The sequence below is a fragment of the Megascapheus bottae genome, chromosome 16, assembly GCF_031878675.1.
Source record: "Megascapheus bottae isolate mThoBot1 chromosome 16, mThoBot2.hap1, whole genome shotgun sequence".
NCBI classification, from domain to species: Eukaryota; Metazoa; Chordata; class Mammalia; order Rodentia; family Geomyidae; genus Megascapheus; species Megascapheus bottae.
In genome coordinates this window covers 22,310,231-22,327,486 of record NC_143524.1, presented here as the reverse complement: position 1 = coordinate 22,327,486, position 17,256 = coordinate 22,310,231, and the positions used below count along the sequence as shown (strand labels likewise).

General features: G+C 42.5%; 1 protein-coding gene across 10 annotated transcripts in view; it reads right to left on the bottom strand.

Annotated features, from left to right (window-relative positions):
* Wt1 (WT1 transcription factor) overlaps nucleotides 1-17,256 on the bottom strand; it is a 148,013-nt gene that overhangs the window by 2,329 nt on the left and 128,428 nt on the right. For 6 of the 10 annotated variants that reach the window (XM_090347933.1, XM_090347936.1, XM_090347941.1 and 3 more), the window contains 4 exons: nucleotides 7,244-7,340; nucleotides 4,156-4,306; nucleotides 2,032-2,121; nucleotides 1,336-1,428 (listed from right to left, as the gene is read on the bottom strand). In XM_090347933.1, the coding sequence (XP_090204059.1) occupies nucleotides 1,336-1,428; nucleotides 2,032-2,121; nucleotides 4,156-4,306; nucleotides 7,244-7,340 (431 nt within the window). The remainder of the gene's footprint in view (nucleotides 1-1,335; nucleotides 1,429-2,031; nucleotides 2,122-4,155; nucleotides 4,307-7,243; nucleotides 7,341-17,256) is intronic. The other 4 variants (XM_090347932.1, XM_090347940.1, XM_090347938.1 and 1 more) reach the window with 1 other exon arrangement.

Here is a 17,256-nt window from a genome sequence, read left to right as displayed (position 1 = left end):
GAGGAAAACACCTCAGGAGCCAAGACAGGGGCTCTTCCTAAGACATTGCTGGGCCCATTTGACTTGCTCTGACAACTGGTCAGGACACACACTGAGAGATATTCAGGAAGATGTGGTGTCCTGCGGCCAGGCTAGGGGATAATCAAATATAGTAGCAAGCCATCTACCAATGACACAGGTCACCTTGAACATAAACAAGGAGTGAGTTATATGGGAACAATACTTTCCCATCACCTTGTGAGCTAAGGACTAAGACAAAGAAGTGATTACAAGGAGAGGAGGAGGAGAGCCAGACACCCCCACATGCCAATGCTGGAACACGGGTGCCTTGACTCTGTCTTTAAATGGCCAAGTACCTGGGACAACCCAAGACCTTATAATGATCATGCTTCACTTCACCTCCTGCTCACTGTCCCTCTGCTCTTCCTCACTTGGCCCCTGCACCCCACTCCCACCATCTCTCTGTCTGAATGGTCCTCTTTCTTCTCCATCTCTCAGTGGCACTTGACTTCACTGACTGTGATTCTCTCCTCCTGATATATGAAGTCACTCTTTCTCCAACAAATAAACCAATGGGGTACAGTGTGCCACTCAGTACATGTGGGACTTTTTAGACAAGTCATTTGGTCACTACTGGCCTCGGACTCCATATCTGTAAAATGAGAATAAAGCATGCCTCTGCTACTTTTCTTAAAAACATGTCAAAAGATAAAAGGAAATAACCTAAGCAATGACTCTGCTTCCAAAAGCAGTAACTACTTAACAGAGATGGTGCTATTTTCATTGTGAATGACACTCCTCTTGTAGAATGCATCTGTGGAAATCCTATTCCACTGTGTATACTAGTGCACAAGAAATAATGTCTGTTTGTATGTGCTAGTCTGGCAGAAACCAAGACAGTTCCTTGGGCGTTAACTTTTGGAATCCACTCTCTAAACACGGCTGTACAATATGAGTTCTCCGTAAAATGAATGTTTGGCTTGCTAGAATTTCTGTTTTTGTTCTTGAAGATTAATTATCATATCACACGGAGTGATAAATATGTGAGAGGACAACTTGGGGATAGTAGGGACACAGCTAATCTTTGCCATTTCATTGTGGACATTTCCTTTGCATTTCTCTCCTGCTCAGTACTCCCTTCCACCCCGCTTTACAAAATATTACTACTTATCATTCAATGAAAATCATGCACTGTTCTTTCTCTTAAATGCGTCTATACCTTAGAACTGTTAACACCATTTTCTTCTAATCTCTCTCATCACAGACAACTTTAATCAATAGTAGCTCTTTTTTAAAAAAATAATGAAAAATAAATGTGAAGAAAAGTTTACGCACTTGTTTTACCTGTATGAGTCCTGGTGTGGGTCTTCAGGTGGTCGGACCGGGAGAACTTTCGCTGACAAGTTTTACACTGGAATGGTTTCACACCTAGACGGACAGAAAAGGTCTAGCCTCGGCCCTAACATTGTGGGCACAGTGAGGCCCACCAGGCTGGCTCTATGGTAGCTGGAACACCGTTGGCATTTTCATCCACACCTGTAGTGCCTACCTGATTCTCAGAAGTCCCCAATTCCCCAGGCCCAACAGGAACCACATGACTCTGCACAGTGACCTCAAGTTCTTGCTTCTGTCTTTGGAAACAACCATTTCTTAACCACAAATATCCGACTTTTTGTGTGTAACCAGTGCCTAATTCTTAGCTGTGACAGAGACTAAAATCAGCGAATCAAACTCTACAAACCCAATTCTGTTCTCCACTACCCTTGGTTCCTAACTTATGTTTGGTGTCACCACCAACCACTGCAGCGGGAATCTCATTTGTTTGCAGGAGAAATGTGAGCTGTTTTTTAACTTTTTCTTTTCTTTTATGAGAAAAGAAAAGTCTGCAGATGAGGAGAGAAAAGTGATCTGGAAAAACTAATAGAAGATATATTCCCTCATCCACATTCAATATGGATGAGAATTTAAAAAAACAATCAGCCCTACCCCAAAGGCGTGTGACTGGCAGCAATGAGAAGTGAACCTACAAACCTGTATGTCTCCTTTGGTGCCTTTTGAGCTGGTCTGAACGAGAAAACCTTCGCTCACAGTCCTTGAAGTCACACTGGTAGGGTTTCTCACCTTGGGGAAGACACATATTCTCTTTGAGTACAATCCTAGAATTGCAAGCTCAGGAATGGCAACTACTGGGTTTGAAGGGATTTCAAAACCCTTCGAATACTTCCAGGCAGCTTGTGAGGCTAACACTGTGGACTTTCTGGGTGAGAAAAAGCCCAACTGTGCACACTCCCACCAGCTCCACCACTTACAACACCTTTAACACCTTCCACATTGCAAAATTGTGTCCATGATCTGACAACTTCACAGATTAAATTAAACCACCCATGTACATGGCTAAGGCTGATGTCTAGCAGAGGTTAAAACATAAATAAAATAAAACCATGAGCTGTGAATCTTTAGACAAATTAAAACCAAAGAAGCGTTAAGTCCTAGACTGAGTCCAAGGCAGAATTCCAGACTGGATGTGCCTTGAGGCAGGATCCATGGACAAGTATTCTGTGTTTTATGTTCCAAAGATTCAGTGTTCTGTGCTATTGACTTCATGTTCTTGAGTCAAGCAAAAATGCCTCCAGGGTTGTGAGATGCTTCAATTAAACCAATAAATTAAATTTATCCAAGAACAGCCAGCAGTGGAATTGCTCAATCCCTTCCTCTGGTGGATAGCCCCACCCCTGTCCTCCACAGAGAAAGTTCAGCCAAACACTGTGAACTGAGTCCTGAGTGCACTTAGCAGTTGCAGCCCTCTCTCCCCATAGGACAGTTCTGAGTCACAATATTCTGGGATGCAGAGCGTGCCACCCGAGTATCTACAGGTCTTTCCATTGCCAAGCAGCCTACTGACCTTCCTTGCCTCAGATCTCTGATGTCTTCCTGGCTCCTCCGTGCTCCTCCTTGCACTTTGCACACACTCAACATCCTCCATCTACGTCCACCTACCCATCCATCAGACAGTGAACCATAATGCAGCCCTCATAACTTCCACTTCCTCTTTAATGCCTACTTAAGAATCTCCTGATCAAGTTGAAACTACTTCCTTCCTTCATCAAAGGATTGATCCCACGGCAACTAAAGTAATAAGCCACAGTCTCCATGTGCCATCTTCTGTGGCCTGGAGAAATCCTAGAGTCTTTTCTTAGCTTTGGATTTAGACCCAGCCACGTGACTTCTACCTCAACTCCACAGCTCAGAGAAGACAATGCCGTTCTTACATCTTTTTTCTCTTTCCTGCTGTTGATCTTCTGCTCATTCTTTCCTTCTTCTGCCTGACCTCACTTGTTTTGGTGGATATTCCAGGCCCTTCCTGCTCCCAGAACATTCTCTGAAGTTCGTAGCCCAAATTCACTCTCTCAAGTCCTGCACTACTCCAACCTCTCCTTTGTTCTCCCTTTACATGTGTGTGTTTCAGCTCCCAAATGGACTGTACACTCTTTGAGAAAGAGGCCATGCCATAACTTAGCATTTAAAGGCAGACATCTGAGTCTAGCTTTCACTGAATCCTACCTTCTTCATAATTAACTGCAATAACACATTAGAGTAGTCCATCAATAAAAAGTATTTGCTATGCTACTCATTTCTCTTATGATAAATGCAAAAGGAATACTGCATTCTTTCAAGGAGGGGGCTAGGTACCTATGTACCTCCGTCTCCTGCAAGGAAAGATTTCTTAATCTCCAGCAATCCGAGGGTCTTGGCTACCTTGTTTTCAGCTTTTAATCAGCATCTAACCCTCACTGAGTTCTCAGTGCCTTTTTCTTAGGAAAAGTTTCTACAGCCTTCCCATTCCTGTTTCTGGGATTTTATCTTTTTCCTTACAACTAGAATGTGCTACCAGTGTTCTCATTTTAGCCTCAATCTGTGGTCAGTTATGTATAAACATGTTTGTGTCAGAATTGCATCTCCATGTGCAATGATAGAGCCAAGTCAAGTGTAGCTTACTTTCTTCTCAGTCTTCCAGCATGCAAGTCAACAATAATAATGATGATGAGGAGGAGGAGGAGGAGAAGGAGGAGGAGGAGGAGGTGGTAGAGGAGGAGGACAGTAGTCATAAGCATAACATTGTCCTCTTGCTCAACTACACACAATGGGCACACTTACCAGTGTGCTTCCGGCTATGCATCTGTAGGTGAGACAGCTTAAAATATCTCTTGTTGCAGCCCGGATAAGCACACATGAAGGGGCGTTTCTCACTTGTCTCAGATGCCGATCGGACAAGAGTTGGGGCTACTCCAGGCACACGCCGCACATCCTGAGAGTGTAAGAGGCATGGAGATTTTAAGCCACATGTGAACATACGTATCAGTCCCAAGGGAAAGGGACATGGTGAGAAAATACACTTCCAGGCCACTTCTGGAAATGAATCAAGACAGTTCAGAGCTACTTGCCCACAGAAGGGAGATCTAAAACCACTCCCATCCACATCCCACATGCCCGTAATAGGCATCACTAATGGATAACAGATAGAGACATGTTGTGATACAGGTTCCAATGCCATCACTACTGTAACAGAACTGAGAACTGAAATGCAGCTTATTTGGATCTCTGACATTGATTCTGGGCTCCTGAGAGAGCTCCTAATCCATCCAGTGTCTGCATCTGCCCTTGAGGCAGCAAGGTCTAGAGTCCCAGATTAGATCTACTCTTTCCCAGCTGGAGATCTGATCACATGACCTTGAGTCCAATCTGCAAATGAGCAGGGAAAATGAGCTATAAAATGAGCCTCAAATGGACCCAATCTTCCATATGTAAACAAATGGTGACCAAAAAAAAAAAAAAAAAAAAAAAAGGAGCCCTTGGATTTGATGTCTCTGTCTGTGAAGGGGAAGTGAACCCACCAGTGTCACCATGCATACCCCACACAAGCTTTTAAAAATGACCCCTGAGTACACTGGACTGTCTTCCTTCTGTGTACTTCTGTGTCCTTTCCAAGACGGGGGCTAATACCCTTTACCTAGCAGTAAAGGACAGCTCTCCTTCATGTCCTTAGGTTAGGTTGGTCATGCATGGCTGTGAAGTTAAGTGCCCTGAGGAGCCACAGAGCCTCCCTTTCCAGTTACAGATATGTCAAGACTGGAACACTTCTGAGCTGCACCAATCCCTCATATGTCTTCCCATATGTCTACTCATGCTAATGTTCTCTCTGCTATTTCACATTGCCTTGCACTGACAGAGCACTTCCATTCTTGCAAAGTGCAATAGTGCAATGACATACAACATTACATCAGGAGGTCAGTGTCCCAGGAAAAATAAAATGGCAAGCCAGCAGTTTGCTAGGTGAACTCCGGAGGAAATAAGCAGATAAGTGAAACCCTAATCCAGGGGTTATTACAGGCAATGGCAGGGGGGTTGACAAGTGGGGCTTGGTGAGAAGAAAAGCAAAGAAATCTAATTCCTTTTATTATTCAAGATGCAGTGCATGTGTGACTAGGACATGAAAAAAAAATGATGTAGTCAGAGTCCAGGTAAAATGATGGCTGTTGCTGGGCTCTGTGGGAGAGGACACTGGCACCTGGGTGACTCTTCATCAGCTCTCTGTGTTTCTGACACCTGTGCTATTATTTCTCCTCTAGGGAATACACTTCCATGGCACTTCTGACAAACAACCAGAACAGTTCAGACCTACTTGTCCACCTGGGGGATAGCCCACAAACAGCTCATTTCTAGGCCCCTCTATTCAGATCATGCTTACCACAGCCATTACTCTTACTGCAGCCACTCTCTCAGGGGCCAGAGAGCCTCCCACTCCAGTTACAGATGGGCTCATTACGTTTGTGTCAAGCCTGGAACATTTCTGAGCTTCGCCAGTCCCCCGTGTGTCTTCCGCTCTACCCATGCTAATGTCCTCTCTGCTATCTCACATTGCCTTGCACTGAGAAGACGTCTCCCTCCTCTAAGCTCCTCACAGTCCTCTGTCTTCCCAAGAAGCAGTACTGTGTAGTCATTGAAAAAACAGGGGTTCTGGAGCCGGGAGTTGGGCCTAATGGTAGAGTGCTTGGCTCATAGGCAACAAAGACCTGGGTTCGATACCTCGGTACCACATACATAGAAAAAAGCTAGAAATGGTGCTCTGGCTCAAGTAGTAGAGCGCAAGCCTTGAGAAAGTCCAAGGACAGTGCCCAGGCCCTGAGTTTGAGCCCCAGGACTGGCAAAAAACAACAACAACAAAAGCCCCAGGGGTTCTAGAGTCAGACAAAACCTGTATTTTAGGTTGGTTTTGGCTCCACTATTAGCTACAGTGACTTAGGACAAATCACTCATCTGTAGGCTTTGGTTTCCTCATCTGTAGAATGGAAATGATAATGGTGCCCACCTCAAAGTATGTACTGAGGACTACATGAGGGAAGGACAGCCATGTATAAAAATAGGAATCTTAAATGCAAAGGGCTAGGCAAGAGTGTCAATCTAGAAACACAACTATATATATGTTTCCAACTACATGACATCTTGAGAGAAGATCTGTGGTTATTGGGAAAGAAGGAATAGGAAGAATTGGATCGAGCAGGTGGAGTATTGAGTGTTTTTGAGGTGATAAACCTGTCTCAGATGATATCATAATAAGACACATGACATTAGGCAGTTATAAAAACCCATGGGACTATAAAACACAAAGAGTGAACCCTCATATAAACCATAGTCTGTAGTTTCCAGTAATGTATCTGCATTGCTCATTAATTATAAAACATCTTATACCCAATACAAGATGTTACTGATGGGGAGACTGTGAGGGTGGAAAGAAAAGGGCGGCTATGGGAACTCTCTGTTCTTTCTGTGAAATTTTTATGCAAACCTAAAACTCAGATAAAGTCCATTTGTGTATATCGGTATATCAATCAACACATGGGAAATGTCCAGCCATAGGTGTATGTCCTGATTATTCTTATCAACATTTGGCAAGAGCACTGACAGATGACCTTTGAGCAGTTTATAATGCAGACCAAATCTTAGAAATCAAGGGTCTCCTTCATTTACCCAAGCTCACTTAGGCTCAAGTACAAGAGCCTTACAGCCCACCCTGGAGAAGCAGAAAGGAAGCAGCAAAGGAGGTAAGAATGGGGAAGCTTTTCGGTCCCAGTCAGGCAGAAGATGGCATCTCTGGAGGAGGACGAACTCTATTATCAGTCCCAGTGGAAGCAGAGATGGTGAAGAGGTGGTGAAGGCACTTCCAGCCTGACCTTCCAGTACTTACCTGAATGCCTCGGAACACGCCATGGGTGTGTATTCTGTACTGAGCCCCACAGAGGATAGGCGTGGTGTGGCTCTCACTCTCGTACCCTGTGCCATGGCTGCAAACACAGAAAAGGGAAGCTAAGGCTCAGGTTGGTTCATGAACCCACTTTTCAGAATTGTTAACTGTCAAGAGGGCATAAGTCTTTTAAAGTTCGCAGGATGAGAACAGTGGATTTTTGCTTCCCTCCATGAGGCTGGTCCTGTCCTCACCATGGAACCTACCCTCACCCTTGAATTCTTGCAGGCTCCTTGTGTGGATCTGGGTCTCCCTCAGACATTCTGAGAAAAGCCCCAGTGGCAGATTTCCTCCACAGCAAAGTTGTTTACCATCGGAATGGCAGGCTGACAGCCCTGAATATCTCAGGAATGAGCAGAATGCCTGGAGCCAAGTCTGAAACGCAGGATTCTTGTCGGCACCTCATGACTCACATGTTACCAGATAGCACCAAGAGAGTGATGAAACTTACAAGAAGAGATGTCATGGTTCAGAAGGGGGAAGTAACAGAGCTGCAGCCTTGCTCCACTTAACCTGCAGATCAGCTTTGCCAATCAACTTAACTCTTTGTAGCCAAGCAATGCCATCAGTAGCATCACCCTCCACCATCAGACTCACTCAGCCCCTAGTTTGTGCTCAGAGTAGGTTGGGAACAACTAATAAGACCCGAGGGATGTAAAGTGTTGAAAGAACAAGTTGGGCAAGGTGGATGATCTGCTCTACAAACACTTTTTCCTTCAGGTACAATTCATTCTGGGATCTGTTCTGAGGGATTCTATTCCCAAATAAGACAGAGCCAGGACAATGAGCCATGCTGGCAGCACATGCAATTACACTGAGAACCACCATGGGGGTGGGTGATGAGATTGCTTTATGAAACATCTCTGTAAGATGGTGCAGCTGCTTTGGAAAATGTCTGACTGTTTTTCAAAAAAAAATGATCTAGAGTTACCACATGACCTAGAAATCCTGGGTCTATTCCCAAAGGGAATAAAAACAGATATCTACATTAAAATGTACATTCATTGTTCACTAGCAGTATCATTTTGCTATTTAAAAAAACCTCAAACTAGAATCAACCCAAATGTTGAGCAACTGGTGAAGGAATAAACAACATAAAATATGTTCACACGTGATTAGTTGGCAATAAAAAGGAACAAAGGTTCGATACATGCCACAATAGGTTCAGACTTTGAAAACATCATACTAAGAGGAAGAAATGAATCCAAAAACACCACTTGATATATGATTCTATCCATATGAAATGTCCTCAAAGGAGTAAATTAATAGCAAGTCAAGTAGTGATTTCTTGCCAATCCAACCCTCTCCAGAGCTGAGGGTGTTAGGGACCTGTGGAAAGTTGCAATGTCCTAGAATTGCAGGACTGTTCATTTTAAATGGGTGGGTTGTGTGGTAGGCAGACCCAAAAAGTGGCTTAAAAAAAGAAGGCATGAACCTTTTGCAAGCCTCCAGGTAAGTTTTACTGGCTGTTAGGTGAAGAATCTCCATTCTCTGCCTCCATTGCTCTAGCACTTCCAGAGCTGGGGGGCAGTAGGCAGAGCAGCTGGCAGAGCTGAACCAGGGAATGGCTGGGGCTGACTGCACTCCCTCACCCATGGCAGAAAATTCCTAGAAGGAAAGATTGAATATCTGCCAGGACAACTGCATTGTTCGCACAGACTAGGGGTGACCACAGCTGTGGGGTTTCACATGTAGTCCAAGCATGGTAGAAAAAAACTGTCTGCCTACATCGCATAATTGGGGGATAAGTGGCAATTCTGTTCTCCCATCTGGCAATACCTTGTCTTTCATTCCCATTTCCATTGAGTTTTCTCATTTTCGTGGACAAGAAGAAGGATGGCACAAAGAACAAAAATCAGGATCAGACATGCTGCAATTTGGAAGAACTACCAAACCTACACAACATCTGCCTTTGTGCTCATGGAGAAGCCCTGCTCCTTTCCTGACAGTCACCTGCACAGACAGTGGGGAGGTAGGAGAGGATGCTGTCCATGGCTTGTACAGCAGCAGGAAGGAGGCAGGGCCAGCCTGGAGCTCGCATGACAGGGCCTCGAAGGCTATAAGGAAAAGCGGTGAGAAAAGGGCTCTAGTTTCTCCATGTGATTCACATTGTCTCCAAGGTTAGGGGTCCTGACATTAGTGGAAATAGGGATTATTTCCAAGTTTTGCCATAAAATGGGAAGAACTGGGAATCTGTCTTGACAACTGATCTCTGGGTATTCACTAGGTTCCTGGAAGGTACATGGGAAATATGTTTTCCTTAAGATAACTTGTCCAGTGGCATGAGGCATTGTGTTACTCAGAACATGAATCTGGGAAGCCAGATTCAAGCCTCCCAACAAAAGAAGCAACCATCAACAAGACTGTAACAGCCAACCATGCTTCTCCATACTTTTTTTTTTTTTGGCCAGTCCTGGGCTTGATCTCAGGGCCTGAGAACTGTCCTTGGGATTTCTCAAGGCTAGAGCTCTACCACTTGAGTCACAACACCACTTCTGGCTTTTTCTTTTCTGTGTATGTGATACTGAGGAATCAAACCCAGGTCTTCGTGCATGCTAGGCAAGCACTCTACCACTAGGCCAAACTCCCAGCCCTCGATACTTCTTTGTATAAATAAGAAAAACACCTGGTTCCCGCCGCCTATTGGATCTCGTAGCTCCAAAAGACAAATGCCAATTGAAGTCCACCTGGTAATTAGCCAGCTTCCCAAAATGGTCTTCCAGAACACCACAGAAAACCCATAGGCATTTGAATAACAACTCTTTCTAAACAAGCAAAGAAATGCAAGGTGTACAAGGTGGTAGTCTTGGAACTATAGACAGAGGTAGAAAAAGACCTTGCAAAGTCATGCATTCTGTCTCCACTGAAATTAGCAATCTCCTCCAGTACATACTAACAGTTGCACAACATGATTTCTAAGGCAGCTTATTCCATTTGGGGAGAGTTTTGATTATAGGAAAGGCCATCCCAAATCAAGCTGAATCCTGTTTCTTTACATCTGTCTTCTTTCTAGGCTAGCTATTATGTGATTATCACTATGTTAAAGCTATCTCCATGCACCTTCTCTGAGTGGTGGTAACTTTGGCCTTGAGTACTCATCAGTATTGTTGAGTATTCAATCCTCTGCATCTCTTAACTTAATGACTACAGTAGACACTGTGTTTTCAAGATGGACTGAGACTCTTCTTTCACCTTAGGTGTTTGAAGATAACTTGCCAGGCTATAGAGCTATATTCTCCCAATTATGATAATGTCAATCAGAGTCTTCATTCTTTTACTATCCCAATTGTCCTCTTCTGCATCCCCTTCATTTTGTTAAGTCTTTCTTAAAGAGACTACTCAGGATAGATCTCAAAGGTGCAAAGGTGTGCTTCTATACAAGAATCAAGACAAAAGCAGGGCACAGTGGCTCACACCTGCTAGCTATTCTGGAGGCTGAGATCTGAGGATCCTGTTCAAAGCCAGCCTGGGCACTAAAGAGCATGAGATTCTTATCTCCGATTAATTACTAGAATACAGGAAGTGGGGCTGAGGCTCAAGGGGTAGGGTGGTAGCCTTGAGCTGGAGAGCTCAGAGACAGTGCCCAGGCCCAGAGTTCAAGCCCCATGAACCATCTCCCCAAAAAATAATCAAGACAGAGCCAAGTACCAGTTCTCACACCTATAATCCTAACTACTCAGGAGGCTGAGGTCTAAGGATTGGGATTGGAAGCCAGCCTGGGTAGAAAAGTTTGTGAGACTCTAATCTCCAATTAACCACCAAAAGCCAGAAGTAGAGCTATGGCTCAATGTGTTAGAGCATTAGCCCAAGCAAAAGGAGTTCAAGGAACAGTGCCCAGGGCCTAAGTGCAGTCCCCAGGACAGCACCAAGAAAAAAAGAAATCAAGACAGAGCTGGGTGCCAATGGCTCACGCCTCACCTCTAATTCTTGAGACTCATGAGGCTAAGGTGTGAGGATGACAGTCTGAAACCAAGCTGAGCAGGAAAGTCCCAGGAGACTTATCTCCAATACCACCAAAATGCCAGAAATGTAGCTGTGGCTCAAGTAGTAGAAGGCCTGCCTTGATCAAAAGCTCAGATACAGTTATATTTATATTTCCATTACATAAACAAAGTAGAGTTTTTTTTAAAAGAATTAATCTCGAAGGCTCAGGAAGATGATGACTCTTCTTGGGACAGCCACTAACTTAGACAGTCAAATAAAGCCATGCTTTACTAAGACAGATTCTTAACAATATCTGGTGACTATACTGTAAATGAACCAAGCAGGAAAGAGGAAAAATTCACAGAGGTCTGGAGCCACAAGACTTCCAAGGAATGGCAAGAAGCCACCAACCTAGTGACACATTTGTGGGGCCAACAGGCACGTTCCAGATGAAAGAATCACAGAGTACCAGATAGGTGCAAGCTGAAATTTTTAAATTTAAAAAGAGAGAAAGAAGGGTGTTACCATTCATGAAGCTGATACTTGAAAGCAGGTTCTGAAACAGAAGATGAATCGTGTCAGGCCAACTAATTGGAAGGCCCAAGACTTCCTTAGAGCACAGATGTATGCAGTAGCTTTGTTACCTCCCGACCCAGATAATGAGAAGGAATATAATGAAAAGCTGGCCCTGTGTAGACCACAGTACATGAGCCAAGCCTAGGTAAGTCTGGACTTTCTTAGGATAAAAAGTTCACGCTTTATTTGTTGCCAGTGGGGAAAAAAATAAGATACTTAATTGAACTGAACAAACAAAAAAGGAGATTTGATGACTTCTTGGCCAGGATTACCAGGAAAGTCACAGTGAGGTGGAACAGGATGGTCCAAGCAGAGCCGGGAAGAAAGTTGGTAGGCCTGCTGCAGGCAGGTGAGGTCACAGGCAAGGGGGCTCAGGGTAGTAGGATTGTGTCTCCATCGTGACAGAGGGGATTACTAAGGTATTTGTTGATTACAAAGGTATTTCAGGCAATGCCTTTGGTTTTGTTGTTCAATTAGGTATTTGGCCCATTCTGTCTCTCTTGTATCCACAGAAAATTAAAAAATAACCACAACTTGTTTTATACTACAGGTTTGTAGTATGATTTACCTTCTACTCTCAAACTTGGAATTCAACCACAAAAATTAAATGGACTTGGCTATAAATCTTGTCTATGGGTACCTCCTACCCAACTTTTGGTGTCTAAGACCAGAACTCTAACTCTGTAGTTGACGCTTTCACTGACTAGTGAGCTTTCTACCAAGTAAATCATGTTCCAACCCTTAATACCTGTCTTATCTCTTCTTCACCTATCTTTTTCTCCATTAATTTCCAAGTTTTTGGCCAAGTGGACAATTGTTTTATGACAGAATATAAATTTAATTTTTTTAGTTTAAAACACAATCACAAGTGCAAATATCCCAGCAGAGTTCAAATCAATTAGAGAAATAAATGAATTATGCCCAGAAGAATCAAATGTCTTGGAATTGAGTTGATGGATATAGTCACGCTGCTCCTATGCTCAACAGAGACAGCCATGATCCAACCCTACCAGCCAACTGTCAAGACTAACGGTCACATGAAGGAAAGTTGGAAATCTAGATTTTTCTAATTTTACACTCTTACAAATGACTTTACCACTAAGCTTTAAGCTAAGTGGTAAAAGGTGATAATACATACTGGAAAACTCCATCTTGATTCTGCTGTATCTTAACACTAGGCAACAAAACAGAGGTGGAAATGTACATGGTTACTTGAAAACTAGAAATTAGGGGGTTATTTGACTTGTGCTCCTCTGATAGCTCACCTCTCTGATCTTCAAACAAATCTGTAATAAGTCATCAACGTCACTTTACAAATGAGGGCTCCTGGACTCGAGGGAGTGGAGCCCTCACAGAGTAAAGGAATGGTGGCAATGAGTCTGGAATCCAGATCTTCAGAATCACACAGTCTATGTGTTCTCAGACTAATCCAGAGATAAAGAATCCAGACTAATTTGGTTTTCTCAAATCCATTTCCAAGAAACTGGACAGATCTAGTTCCCTTGGGATATCAAGCTAAATAACAATCCCCGGGTCACCCAGAATCGAATTCCCATGAGTGTTTCATTATGTGACAAAAGGTGTTCTACAGATATGATTCAGTTAAAGGTCTTGAGATGGGATTATATGGGTAAATCATATGGGTGGATTGAAGTACCTAAAGGGAACAACAAATATCCTTGTTGGATATCCTTGGAGGCTTGACAGAATTGCTGTTGGAGGCAGCAAGAGATAGAAGTGATGTGAAAAAGAGACTTCGGAATGCAAGCATATTCTAGACATTACAAAAGGCAAGGAAGTTAGGTGTTGGTGGCTGACACCTGTAATCCTAGCTACTCAGAAGGCTGAGATCTGAGGATCATAATTCAAAGCCAACCTGGGCAGAAAAGTCCACTCTGAGACTCTTATCTCCAATAAACCACTCAAAAAAAGCCAGAGTGGCTCAAGTAGTACAGTGCTAGCCTTGCACACAAAACTGTGAAGATCAGAGAGGTAAGCTATCAGAGGAGCACAAGTCAATACCACCCTAACAAAATATCAAGAGGCCTATGACGATGCAATGGGTGACCAAGAACCACAATTATTTACCTTAGATTTCCTGAGTCTGACGAGTGAGATCACTAAATTGTATACAACTGGGGGAGTTGCTTAAGATGAACATGTCAAAGGATTCAGCCTCCCTTTTGGATAAAATAAAAACAGCAGTCTTTGTACCAGGCTGCTGGAAGATTGAAGGGGGTAAAGGGGATTAACAAATGCTTGGTCCATGGTAAGGACCAGGTAAATGATGTTGATTAGGCAGCATCATCCCTGTTTTACAGGAGAGGCTGAGTTACTGGCCCAAAGTCAAACAGAGGTTTCAGTCAAGTCGGGACTTCCCTTCAGCCTTCAGAATGAGCTGGACTGCAGTACTGGGCAATCCCAGTCTAAGGATTCAGTTCTATCATCATGACATCTGGGTGACTTCCAGATCTTTTCTCCAGAGCATGAATGAACTTAGGCATCCATGGAGTGGTGTAGCAGGCAGAAGAACAAATTTAAAATCATCTCTTTCTGCTCCTGTTATGTGGAGCAGTGCTTGTTTTTGTCTAAAAAAAATAAAAGTACAAGGAAAACTGATGGGAACAGCCTGCTTATGTGTAACCCAGCAGTCCAAATTGTGCCCGTTTTTCATTTTGTTTTGTTTTTTAAAAAAACAAGTTTTTTACCTAACTAGAGAAACAACAAGCAACGCAGTCACCATCGGCAGAGCAGGCACCTCATGACTTCATTCTAGCAGCAGCCTGAACTAGCTTTTCCTACACAACTGTAGCATGTGTAAAAATGTATCCTGAGAAAGTTGCCTTTCCTAGACAGTTTTACGATGTATCTACACATGTCCTTAAGAGTTTGCAGGAAATAAAAACTGTCCCTTGAAGAACACAAATTATGAGCTTTCTTTCTATTAAAAACATGTACTTTGAGGCTTGTCTTAGAAAAAAAAACAATGCTTAAAGAGTAGCTTCTTTAGAAATGATTAATTTTGATATTCCACAGGCACAAGGAGATTAATAAAAAGGAATTGAGGTTTTACAGATGACAAAAACCAGAGCTGCCCTGCAATCCCTTATCAACAGAAGAAATTTTTATAAAAAAAAATATATATATATAGTCTTTGAAGAAGAAAGAAAAATAGAATGTAAAAGAGAGCTTTTAAAGGCAATTAGCATTTAATATGAATATTCATAAGGAAAATGTGAGTCTGCGACTTCTCTCTCCCACCTCTAGTTATTGGCCAGGTGGGTGCCTCATCCATCCTTACCTCCACCCAGTTCATCAGACCGCAGAAAACTAATGGGAAAACCTCAAGTTCTGTATACTTTGACACAAGAATTTACCACAGGCCCACTTCTCTATCTTTGACGCTCTTATATGTGAAATGCCTGGTTCTTTTCGCTGTTTGACAACCAACTTTTCTGTAAGCACCGAAGCCCACCAGCTTCTTCTCTAGTGTACTAGTTTCTGAGAAAAAAGGAGGAAGAAACCACAGAGAAGTTGAAACACAAGAAGTAAGGCTCCACGTGGTATTGCTTATCAATTATTATTGCCTAAAACGAAACAAAAAGAACCTGCATTTAACCATCCTTCTAGATGTAACTATCTGATGACAGGAAATACAGAGATAGAGGTCCAAAGTTAGGAGACTAAAAGGAAGTAATCTCCAAACCCAGGTCATAGGATAGTCTTCTAAACAATTACATCTATCTCCAACAAATCCTCAGAGACAAGAAAAAAAGTGGGGAAGATTGGGACTGTGGCAGTATCAAAGAGATCCAGAGATGATAACCAACAAAATCAAATCAAATCTAACAAAACAATAAACCTTTTTCAGGAATGCTCATCACGCACACAGGTAAACGAGGAATCCTTGGATACAAGTAACTAGTCTGAAAGACTGGTGTCAAAAGACCCAAAGACCTCTCCTGAGAAGGCTTTAACGCCCTTCTGAAAAAACATCCAATCTTCTTGTAGCCAGGGTAGTTTCAGGGCTCACCTCTACATCCACTTCTAGGGTCTTGCAAAGGAAATGAAGAGATACAAGAATGCTCTAATTCAGAGCTGGCAGCAGCCTGGCACAAGCACTTCTAGATCCACACAAATGTCCTTTTGCCTGGTCATAGTGAATGAAGGGTAATAGTATTATAGTATTATCAAATCACAGCTCTGCATGGCTGTCATCAACCATGTTCTTTCCTTTGTGTAGTTTGAGAATGGCTTTTATAGTGGAACTACAATAAATTAATGTAAAACATACCAAGTGATTATTCTGCTCTAGGCATATAAAAGATAAAAAGCTAAAGTTTCTTTTACTAATAAGCCAGAAAAGAGAATAAAAACTCTTGATACATAAGGACATATAATGTGAAGCTAATTGAAAGGACCTCCAGGATAGTGAAACAAAAGCCATATAATGAATGTTTGTTGTCCTTAATGTACTATGTTGTCTCTCATCTCCTTTGCTGTCCCTTGGTTATCTCATATTGGTATAGTATCTCACTTTGTTATCTGATATATTGAATTTATTTGTATTTGGATATTTGAAATTTGATAGGGAAGGGGGGAAAACCAAGATGGGTGGGGGGTGTAGGGGGGGAGGGAAACGGATACCAAGACATGTGAAAGGGTATCAATGTATGTGATTTAATGCACCTTCTATCTGGCAAATATCATGTAACCCTTTTACTAATTACAATAAAAAAATAAAGTTTGATATTGAAAAAAAAACCTAAAAGCAAAATAAATGAGTTAAAATTGATTAATTTTAAATACACACACACACACACACACACACACACACACACACACACTGTGTTAACTACAATTCACAAACATAAAGTTTCCTTTAAAAATATCTACAGGGACAGAGATTCCCTTCTTGAATACTTGTTTGTTAAACACGTCATTTGAAATATGATGTAAAAATCAATGTTAATAGAGTCTTAGGAAATATCTACAGGAAAGAATACACTATTGTGGTTTTTACTTGAATTATTTACTTTCTTCTCTTCCCAGGTATTTCATTTCAGTTTACATTTTAGAGGAAAACTGGGAATTTCGTTGTTGTTGTTCTTAACAGAAACAATATATTTTCATCACTTTTCATTAAACACACACACACAATAGAAACACTTCTAACTACTGTGAAGTGTGTGTGCCTGAGTGCATGCGTGGGCATGGGCACGAGCCAGTCCTGGGTCTTGAACTCCGGCTCTGAGCACTGTCCCTGAGATTTTTTTCCCCAAGGCTAGGGCTCTTGTCCTTGAGCCACTGCTCCACTTTTGGCTTGTTGGTGAAGAAAAGAGTCTCAAACTTTCTTTCCTGGGCTGGCTTCAAACAATAACCTTCAGATCTCAGCCTACTACTGTGCTTTTTGATAAGCATATACCTCAGAAAGCAGAACCCCTGTCATGGTGTCC